This window comes from Halyomorpha halys, unplaced genomic scaffold (genome assembly GCF_000696795.3).
Source record: "Halyomorpha halys isolate HHAL.00 unplaced genomic scaffold, Hhal_1.1 Scaffold1024.1, whole genome shotgun sequence".
Lineage (NCBI taxonomy): Eukaryota > Metazoa > Arthropoda > Insecta > Hemiptera > Pentatomidae > Halyomorpha > Halyomorpha halys.
The window spans coordinates 458,803-470,134 of record NW_027106221.1 but is presented as its reverse complement, the minus strand read 5'-3'; the positions used below and the strand labels follow the sequence as shown (position 1 = coordinate 470,134).

General features: G+C 29.2%; 1 protein-coding gene across 1 annotated transcript in view; it reads right to left on the bottom strand.

Annotated features, from left to right (window-relative positions):
- Positions 1-324: 324 nt before the first annotated feature.
- LOC106687905 (serine/threonine-protein kinase D3) overlaps positions 325-11,332 on the bottom strand; it is a gene marked incomplete at its 3' end in the record, with an annotated part of 66,144 nt that continues 55,136 nt past the window's right edge. Inside the window, 7 exon segments of the mRNA XM_067044586.1 lie at positions 325-410; positions 482-664; positions 3,820-4,003; positions 4,121-4,458; positions 6,202-6,231; positions 8,494-8,643; positions 10,585-10,717. Of these exon segments, the coding sequence (XP_066900687.1) occupies positions 325-410; positions 482-664; positions 3,820-4,003; positions 4,121-4,458; positions 6,202-6,231; positions 8,494-8,643; positions 10,585-10,717 (1,104 nt within the window).

Genomic DNA, 11,332 nt, shown 5'->3' with positions numbered 1-11,332 from the left:
TTCTGGAACGTTCTAGATGGTCATTTGAAAGACAATGAAGTTTCTTAAAAAGATTTTATTGGAACCGAGACAGCAAATAATTTTTATACTGAACTTTGTACTTAAACCGGTAAAGAAAGTTGCATGAGAGGATACATCAGATATTTTATTACTGATATAATAAATAATCAATTCAAATAATAAACCAATGTGAAATGATTTGCAGCATTTTATGAATAACATACAAAATTATAATGGGCTTTCAAATAAAAAAGAGAAAACATATTCATAACAACAAATATGTAACAAATTAATCATTATGAATAAAAATTACTAAAAACTTACCTGTAGCCAAACATGTGAAAGTGATTTATCAACAGTAAATCTTTTCCTCTGCTTAACTTGAAGCAAATTGTTTATAAGATCAATAGCTGAAATATTTAATTCCACATAAATTTATGAAATCAAACATCAAGTTAAAAAGAAATGCAGAAATAAATACCTTCTGAGGATATCTCTTTCCATGGATTAGGGGGATACATAAATGCTGCATTTTGAATTTGCTCATTGATATCTTCATCTTCATTGAAAGGAAATGTACCACTTAAGGAAACATATACAATTACACCAACAGACCACATATCAAGAGATCGATTATATCCCTTGTTACGAAGAACTTCTGGAGCTAGAAACAAAAGAGAAAAAATCATTCAAAGTTTTAAACAAAAGGAAATATTAGAACCTCAGTCAGACATTAACACGAATGGAAGTGAATAAGAATAGTGTGCATTTTCCAAAGAAAAAAAAACAATAATTATTATGAAGAATTACACAGACTTATTCAGAACTGCTCGAGTAATCAAGCAGAGAAACTGGCATTACCATAATCTACGACTAAATTTCACAAGAAATTACACAAAATTTACATACAGTATCTAAACCAATAATAAAAAAAGAAAACTACCCAATAACAATAAAATACAAGACCCATTTACAATACAATTTAGAAATAATTTAATTGAATCAATGAACGTAGGTATAAAAACTTATTTGCTTTGGGCAAAAAAGACACAGCAGTGTTAACGGAAATAAAAGAGTAGACACAATAGCAGATAGAGCTGCTTGTCATAATGAACTGGTTTAAGAATACAATTTGATTCTTTTTTACCAATGTTAAAATATATTTACTAACCGACTAAATGAAAGAGTGGGACATACATTGGCAATTATCAACTAAAGGACAACCATTACCCAACTATGGCCCAAACATCATCCCACAAAACTATGACATACATAATAGCACTCACATTAAATTAACCCAATTCCTTATGAAATAAGGCTCTACTAATAAACTTTTATAGATATTTAAAAAGTTTTTGTATTAACATTAAACAATTTTATTTTTATTTTGTTTTGCTTCTTTTCAGCCTTTCTTATGGTATTATCTCTATATATATTTGTAAATCTGTAAATAATTGAAGAAGTATCTATAAGTAAGATTTTTTATGTAAACAATGTAATACATGTAATAGATTTTCCTAAATTGCTCGTGTTTTAATATACTTTCTTCAAATACAACCATGGAGAGACATGATTTATGTTCGATATTCTTTAATGATTTTAAACTCTGATATTCAGAGCATACCAGGCTAAAAAAAATATTAGCATAGCGTTTGGATAAGAGAGTGTAAATGAACATACTAATTGCCTTGATGTGAGAAGTTTTTGGTAAAAGATACAAAATTCAAAAACCAACCACCCACCTAATTCTCCAGAATAATTTCCAGCAGATTTTCCCCATTTTAGGAATGTGGAAAAATGTTGAAAATGATACAGGTTTATGTTTTCTGACATTATATCTTCCCAAAACTTTTATTTCAATGGTAATTTATTGGTGACATTGATTCAAAACTCTTGAACTTTCAGAATAATAGATCAGAAATGACTTCAGTTTATGGCCAGCAACATTTCCATCCAATAAGTGTGTTACACCATTTTTAAATTATTTAAAACTTATCATGCTCTTAGCTTTTTTTTAAATGTAGATCCATTCAGTCATTTTTCCAATACAAAATAGTTTCATCCACATTAAAAATTTGCTTCGGTAAATTATTATCAACTTTGAGCATTAGTTTCCAATTATTTTTAAATATTTCATCTGCTAAAAGAACCTACACTTGTTGCCTCAATACAAATCTTCGCACAATGAGGGTTTACACATTTTGTAGATCTTCCAAACTGATTAGAATTTGCTTTGTCCTTCACATCTTCCAAATAGCTCAGTCAAATAAGGATTTAACTTCTGAATGAAATATATAAAGCTTAAAATTTGCATGAATCTTTCTATTGACTTACTAAATTTTGGATAAAAATTTTCATAAAATCTCAACTTACTAAATATCAAAGTAAAAAAATATATATATAAATATAAGTAGATGGTCAGGGTTGTGGTCAAAAAAAGAACCAATAGTTTAAAACTATTTTAATGTCCAACGTTTCGCCCCACTTTGCAGGGCTTCATCAGGGCTGTTCAAAGCGAATGGTTGAACAGTCCTGATGAAGCACTGAACTTCAACAGTCCTGTTCAACCGTTCACTTTGAACAGCCCTGATGAAGCCCTGCAAAGTGGGACGAAACTTAAAATAGTTTTAAACTATTTGTTCTCTTTTTTACCGCAACCCTGACCATCTACTTATATTTAAATTTTTAAGGTCAACTATATATATATATATAAATTATTCGTTTAAATATCTCGTTTCCTATGCACCCAAATATTATTATTAAACTTGTAGAAAACTAAATTTCTAACAAGTTTGGTTATACATATACTTTTTTTGTCTGATAAAATGTTCTTTTGACACAATGCAGATGGTGGGCAATGAGAATGTGCAGGCATGATAATTCTATGTGTATTCACTTGAGCAATTGCCCTGAATGAGCACACTATTCGGCGTTTTTGGCTCACATAAGTACAGGCAAACCAATTTATGTTTAATACTAGTGTTTATTTTAGAGATATTAGCTTTAATGATTTAATTAATATTATTTATGCTTTTTTTTATAAAAGGTTTTGATTATACGATTCATATTTTGTTATAAGTGCATTATATTGTTATATGTTATATTGCATTAATAATATGTTTCAGATAAATATTTTTTGTTTCTACATATTGTTAAAAAAGACAATTGAAAATTTAAGTTAAATTTTTTAAAAATTCATTTGGCTAATTCCAGATAATTGTTAGGCTAACTGATTAAGGGGGATCAGTTCTAGGATTTTTTTTCTATTGAAGAAGGGCTCTATTGAAAAAAATCGGAGATACTTCCGAAAAATTTACAATGTAGAACATCGAATCAGGAGTTAGTAATTTTTTACATGAAATATCTAACACTATACTAATATTTTATTATGGGGTGAACCCTTAACATTTGGGGTGAAAAGCTTTTTTGAAAATCATGTGTAAGTAAAATATAACAATAAATATCATAACTAATGATATAAAAAAATGTTTTTTCTTCTTGTACACCTGAACAGTTATAAATTGAGGTAGTCATATACTGAGAACTGACCATAATTTTTATACGTAATGGGGTGAATCTTACAGGATCTTTGAAAAAAAATTAAAGAACTTTTTACAAATTGAAATAACAGAAAACATTTATATATAAATGGAAATAATTTTAAGTTATATAATTTCTAATGAATTCAGCTATGAGAAATGAATATTGTATAAACACAAACTATAATTTTTTTTACGACATTTAATAAATGTATCAGCAGACCCAAATAAATAAAAACTAAAAATAGAAATTAATAAATACATTAGAAACAATATTTACCTAGATAAGCAGGTGTCCCTACCACAGATCTGCGAAAACTCTTTTCTCCTATTATTCGTGCAAAACCAAAATCACAAAGTTTTACTTGAGGAAAATCTGAATTTGAGCTTAGCAAAACATTTTCAGGTTTTAAGTCACAGTGGACTATATTTTTACTGTGTAAGTGTTTTAAAGCCACTAAAATCTGAAAGTAACAAGATTGTATTATAATCAACATCAAGTCTTTGATAGGATAGTAAATAAACAAAATGATTTTTAGTAAAGTATAAATTACATTAAATAATAATAATAATAATAACACCTGTGTAATCAAAAACTTCGTAATTCTTTCTGACAAACGACCACGTTCACTAGATAATATCATTTCTAACATGTCACCCTTTAACTTCTCCATAATCACAAATATTCTATCAGGTGTTTCGAACATGCGCTCTAAATTCACAACACCTTGATGAGAAAGATTTTGAAGAATAGATACTTCATTTTTCAGTTGAGCTTCTTGTTTTGTAGGAAAACGAAGTTTATCAATAACTTTTATGGCCACTGTTTTGCCAGACTTCCGATGAACACCTTTAAAAAGAATAATAAGTAGAAAGTTATGAACTAATCAAAAAATATAAACAAAATAAGTTAGATAGTCTAATTTTATTAAAATAAACTTTTCAAAATGTTTTTTAGTAGTGAGTAAATATTACAATATCTGTACAAAAAAAAAATACAACCTGCAGTAGGAATACAAATATTTTAAGAAAAATGTCTTTTTATAAAAAAAAAATCTTAAGAAACAGGAGAAAGGATAAGACTATATAACTAGGTAACAAAAAGCTGTTTACATATATAAACATATGTAGTTACATTAAATTACATGTTGTTACAAACTTTACATATGTGATGTGATTTATACTGTGAGTTTTACTCTTGAAGATACTGGAATAGGCCAAACATTGACTGGTTATTTTATTACTTATATGATACAAGCTATGCTCTGCATAACAATATCATATATCATGCATTTTCATCTGTGTTAAATTTGGATTTTTCATGAGTGAATGATAAAGTATACTTAATTAACTAAATAACATTCAAAATTTGTATGGAAAAACGAAAGAACGACTAACTAAAAAAAAAAAAAAAAAACTGATTTCACAGAAAGTGTCTTCAATTTGATGAGTGTTTTAATCACATGGAAAAAAATACTTAACATGATATATATATATATAATCAACAGTCATAAGGAAGGTTGGTTGTTTTTCCTTGATGTGTGTTCATGTTTGATTACAAAAGCCTGAGTCGGTGCTCTTTTCTCATAATTTCCTATCAGACCCGACAAGCCGACTAAGTTTCAGGTAGACTATATTTTGGCTGTATTGGTAAAAATAGCTGATTTCAAACCTCTGAGGAACGACCTAAAGAGAAACCTATTCATAGTAATAGATGAATTATGGGAGCATTTTCAAAAGAATTCATTCACATCTCACCCAACAGGAAACGGAAATATTCCAAGCCTACTTAATCCAGGACCATCATTTGCTGATATTACATGCTCTACTTCTAATAGAAAAAAAGAACACCGGCTCATTCAATATTATTATAAAAAGTAAAGCAACAAAAGATGTGGAAGAACTGAAAAAAGAATTCAAGTAAACAATCAAACTGAAAGATTTAAAAATTGGCATAAGTAAACTAACCATTAAAAAAGAGAAGCTGATTGTAGAAACCAACTCAGAAAACGAAAGAAGACTAATTTAAAAAAATTAGAAGAGAAAAATTATCTTTTTGCAACTGCAACAACAAGAAAGAAGCCACAGATTATTTTATGTTATGTAGACAACATCAAGATGGAAAATATCATGGACCACATTGTGAACCAGAAACCGGCTTTAGCAATTGACCGCAGCGGCCTATGATCAATTATATTCTTAAAGAATAAAAAGAACAATAAGGACCCACGCAGTAATTGAAACTGACACCACAACAAGGAAAAAAATCATTTTCAGAAAAATAAATCTGGGCTACACCAGGCATTGGCCAGAAGATTATCTTCGGGTTAGGCAATGTGGGAAAAGTTGCAAATCCATCATTCCAAAGAACACTGCCGAGGAAGCATGATCTGCTCTAAATGCTCTGGCAACCATGAACTGAAGGACTGCACCGAGAAACATCATAAGTGCCTCAACTGCTCAGAATTCAACAAACAGGGTATGACCATAAAAAAATCGATACGAATCATTCTGCTTTTGACAGAAAGTGAACCATGTATGTCCGAGAAATAAACAAACTTTCTCAAAACACTGACTACTAATCACTTTACATACCAACAACATTAACTTTTTGCAACTTACTATGACTATAATGGACAAACTAAAGATTATTCAACTAAACACTCACCACTCAAAGACTTGCTCTGACTATCTGAATCATTTTATTCAAGACAAAAACCCTGACATAGCACTCATAAAAGAACCTTACACAAAAAACAACATTAACACAATCTATCAGCTCACCAGGCAGTACAACAACTTCTTACATTAACAAACCATGGGGTAAAAATAATATAGACCTAACTATTATTAATTCAAAAACCATAAAAATAATTAATAATTGGAAAATTCTTTACGACACTAACTTCTCAGATCACAACTCTATTTACTTTAACATATCATTATATGCTAACCTACAAAACAATAAAGGTTATTACATTACCAGTCTACTGACTGGACTAATTTCGGGACAACTTGACCACTCAGCTTGAAAAACAATTTCAACTACCAGACAATTACCCAGATCGAAACTGAAATAATCGAAAATATACTCAATTCAAATGTAAATACGACAGTTGAACTCTTTAGTAAAGCCTTAATCAAATTATGCTACAAGTAATTTAAAATTTCTAATTCTACCCACTCTCCCAGAAAACACATCGATCAGTTCCACGGTAGAATGATGAACTAACTAGCCACAGAAAAACCACTAGCCGGCTAAAGAAGTTATACAAACGGACCAACACTAAGAGAACAATGGAAGATCAAGTATCTCAATTTCAGGCACAAATACCAAGCACTAATCGAACAGTCCAAAATTAATTCTTGGAAAGCATATTGTTCAGAGCAATCAAACCCTTGGAATTGGGAGTATAAATATGGTTCTAACAAAATACTGAGGCAGGATATATTAAAAACAGTTTTAACCAACAATAACAACCACACAACAAGTTTCAAACAGATGTTAGAACATTTGCTAGATAGTATAATTTCACAAGACAGTAGCACTAACGATACCGAGGAACAAAATGAACAAAGAACTAATGCTAAATTAATACCTGATACAAGTAATCAGTATTCTCACATTCAGTAGTTTACAAGTAAGTTAACTCGAGCTATTAAAGATTCTCCATACTATCAGAAACTTAAATAAGAAAAAATTCCATGACATGATAAATTTAATAAGGAACTTACTACAGTACACCACAGAAGCATATCCAAACCTGATTATAAATATTTACCAAATAAACTGGCTCCAAACAAAGATACCAAAGACTTGGAATAAAGGTCTGTTACATATCATCCCGAAGCGAGATTCAAACTAATTATGACCTATCACAGTACTACCAATAATGCATAAGTATACACAGTATTAAACAGAAAACATAACTTTAACAAAATTAACATACAGCTGAACTCTAAAACTCTGTCAAAAACGGACACCATGACTGATTTAGGAGTGACTTTCAACAAGAAAGTGAACTGGAAAGCACATATCGACACAGTAGCAAACAAAACACAATTCCAATTCCAACTTACTAACAATCAATAGTTATACTGATGGAAGCAAACATGAAAAGAACACTGGGTGCACTTTTACATTACAACATAATAACACTTAGTATGAGGAACAACACAGACTTGGCCCACATTGCTTTAACAATCAAGCTGAAAAATTAGCAGTAATTAAGGCCACAGACTATATACTTAAATAGACAGATCACCCCACCTCATTTTATAATATTTACACCGATAATAAAATATTAATAGATTCTATAAAAAATCCGAAAAACCACAACTTACTTACCAAGGTAATTAGAAACAACATAATCAAAATTATGAATGAAAATATTAAAATCTCATTACAATGGGTTAAAGGTCACAGTGGGGTCTACGGTAATGAAAGAGCTGACAGCTTGGCTAAATCTGCGGCGATACTCAGCTTCCCATTGACTATAGTGCAGTTCCCTTATCCTATATTAAAAAAGCCATAAGAACTGACCTCATTCAGGACTGGGACAGATGCTGCCAACTTTCAACTAAAGGACAGCCCTTTCATAAATATATACCTAACATAACTTCTGAAAATTATAACAAAATAAAAAGTACACATTACAAACTGACTCAACTACTGACAGAACATGGACTGTCCAAATACTACTTTAAGAGATTTCATATAACTAACACTAATTTCTGTAATAGCGGCGGACAAACTTTTAATTACTTACTTTTCGACTGTACCCCCATGGACATAGATAGAACAACAAAGTGATTAAAATCGATACTATTGTTATTAATTACTTAACATTTTTCAAACTAAAACAGAGTAGACAATGAAGATAAAATGAACATCTAGTGATTGGGTTCTATCCATTTAATTAAGAAGAAAATAATTATTAAAAACGGCATTAACCTGCATTGGGAGTGACAGGCATTAATGCTTGTCTAATAGCAGTTTCCCAAGATTTTCCAACATGCACTCCATCTCCAGTTGAAAAGCTTGCATCTTCTCCAACATAATAATCCACTTGTTCTGTTCTGATTTCAAAACAATGCTTCACATCTAAATAAATAATTAATTAATAACTGTAAGAACATGGATACAAGACTATGAGGTAATTAGTATTTTAAAATATTCAAATCACATATTTAAAAGATTATATATATTTACAGACTATAAATTAAAAATAGATAAACTAAAAAATGTTAGAGAAAAATAGTTACAAGTAAATATTTCCTGGTACATTATTATAGAGGAATCTTGATACAATGAACTTCAATAAAATAGATTTTTCAACAATACAATGATTTTTTTTTTATATTCCCTTAAAGCAGCCACACCATTAAATGAAAAATAAACCACTATACAAAGAATAGGCAGTAGTTCCCAACTCATAAATTGGACTGAGAAAAATAACTTCACTTTGATCAAAAAAATCCGGAAAGATGAATCTTCTATGAGTAGGAGATGTGTTTATATTACTATAATCTTTTTAGTTTAGATCAGTTAATTTTCAATCTGCTAATTTTCTTGTAAGAAAAAAATAATTTATATAAATACTTATAAAAGAATAGGTGAGCTATATAAATTAGAAAAATATAATTTAATAAAAAATACTTTTCTTGAATATTACACGATAAGTTTGTCCATACAATAACTAGTAGCTGCCAAGTGAGCAATATGCTGTGTCCACTACAGGTGTGTGGTAACTTATGGTAGCTTAGTAAACTATTTGTTGTGACCATAAAAGATATTTTACCTATTGTGAACCAAGAGAATTTTATGCTGTGACCACTATTCATCCACTGTTCATTGATCAATTATTGCATCTTAAAGACTGGAGTCAATAGCATATTCTGCAGCTGCCAATGAACCTTTTTGATACTTATATATAGTACTGAAAACTAACAAAATCTTTTTTCATGACCAATTTTTTTATTTGACTAAACCACCAAACCAGTTTTGAGAACAGACTTTATGAGTAGTATTTCAGTAACAAAAACTTCCTGCTTTATATTTAGTTGTATCATTTATAACTATTAACATAAATTTACTTTATATCCTTATATTCCTATATAAAATGGTCAGATAGATTAGTGATAGTTCTAGGCAGGTTTCAATATTTTTTACATTAAATAACCTTTTATCAATAGTTGTTTTGAAAGGAGAAAAGTACAATAGATCATATTAATATATAAGTTATGATCATATTACTGAATTGATGAATATATTAATGAAATAATAATTGGTGATCAAATACATGAAAGTATTTGTGAAAGAAAAAATAGAATAAACTAATGAAAAATAAAGAGAATACTGTAACAGTATAAAAAAACAAAAAAACAAGAGTAGTTTCAATTGGACAAGGTATCTCTTGGGAAAATTACAGTGATTTATAATGTAAATTCAATAAGCCTATGTTCAACGTGGCAATATGAGTCTTATGTAGATTCTGCCAAATGGAGGATGAGCCAACCAATCATATCATCTGCTGCTGCAACAGGTTTGTGTGGCTAAATTCCATGATGTTTGGTTATGGATCAAATAGTGGATATTAAATGATGTGAACCAGCCAGCACAGCTAGCCTTTTAAGATTCACTGAATCCACAAAACTTATGTTATAAAGCATTTATCTATAGTGCACAAAAGGTGTTCATGGCCGCAGTGTATTATGCCAATAAAAAAGGAAGAAAAAAAATATATACTTTCATACTTGATGATTAAATAATATGAACACCACATCAATGTTATGGTGAATCAATGAAAATTTAATTAATTGTTAGTAATAAACCTTTTAATAACAAATGAACTGTTGAATAAATTAATGAAAATAAATTGATAATCTATTAGATGGTTTTTCAGTTATTTATTATAGTTTATTTTACAATTGATTAAAACTTCAAATTTCAAAATATAGTTTCATTAGAATATATACAGAGAATATCAAAATATTTTGAATATGGTAAACCAAAACAGTTGTATTTAATTATTTAGAAGTTTACCTCCAACAACAATTTTTGCAGCAGATACATCCAGAATCTCAGCAAGCGGGATTTCTTTGTAATACTTAGAAGTAGTTTCATTTTGAAAAAGTGTAAGTGATTTTGAATCTAAACGCCAGTAATGACGTTTCCTCTAAAAAAAAAAAAAAAAAAAAAAAGGTGAATAAGCAGTGCAATCAAAAACATAGCAAAATAAATATATAGAAGTGTATAAATGCGTGAGTGAATGTGTAGGGGGAGCGGCAGTGAAATGGGACAATTTCAAAATTAAATTGTTGTATAAACAATATTTTTTACCTACATATTTAACAATATTTTTTACAAATATATTTCACCATCTAACCTTCCATATTACATATATTTCTTTTTTCATTTTGCATTTAGGTCAAAAATTAAAACACAAGAATGCTTGATTAGTATTTATATATTTTGGACTTTTTGAGGATATTGATTCACCCACTTCAGCATCAAATCTGTTAAGTTATAAGTTTTAAAATACAGAACAACTACAATGAAGTTTGGCTAATGTCAAAGTCATTAACCTAATTCCACTCTAGTTGCTCTATATTCTAAAACTTGTGACTCACCCAATAATATGACTCCAACTATCCACAAAACATAAATATATAAATCAAGCACTACACTACAATGTTTCAATTTTTTAATAAAGAATAATTTCTGATTAAATTTCCATGAATAAACATTAAGTAAAAGAATAGCCATTATATGTACAATAAATTTTATATAT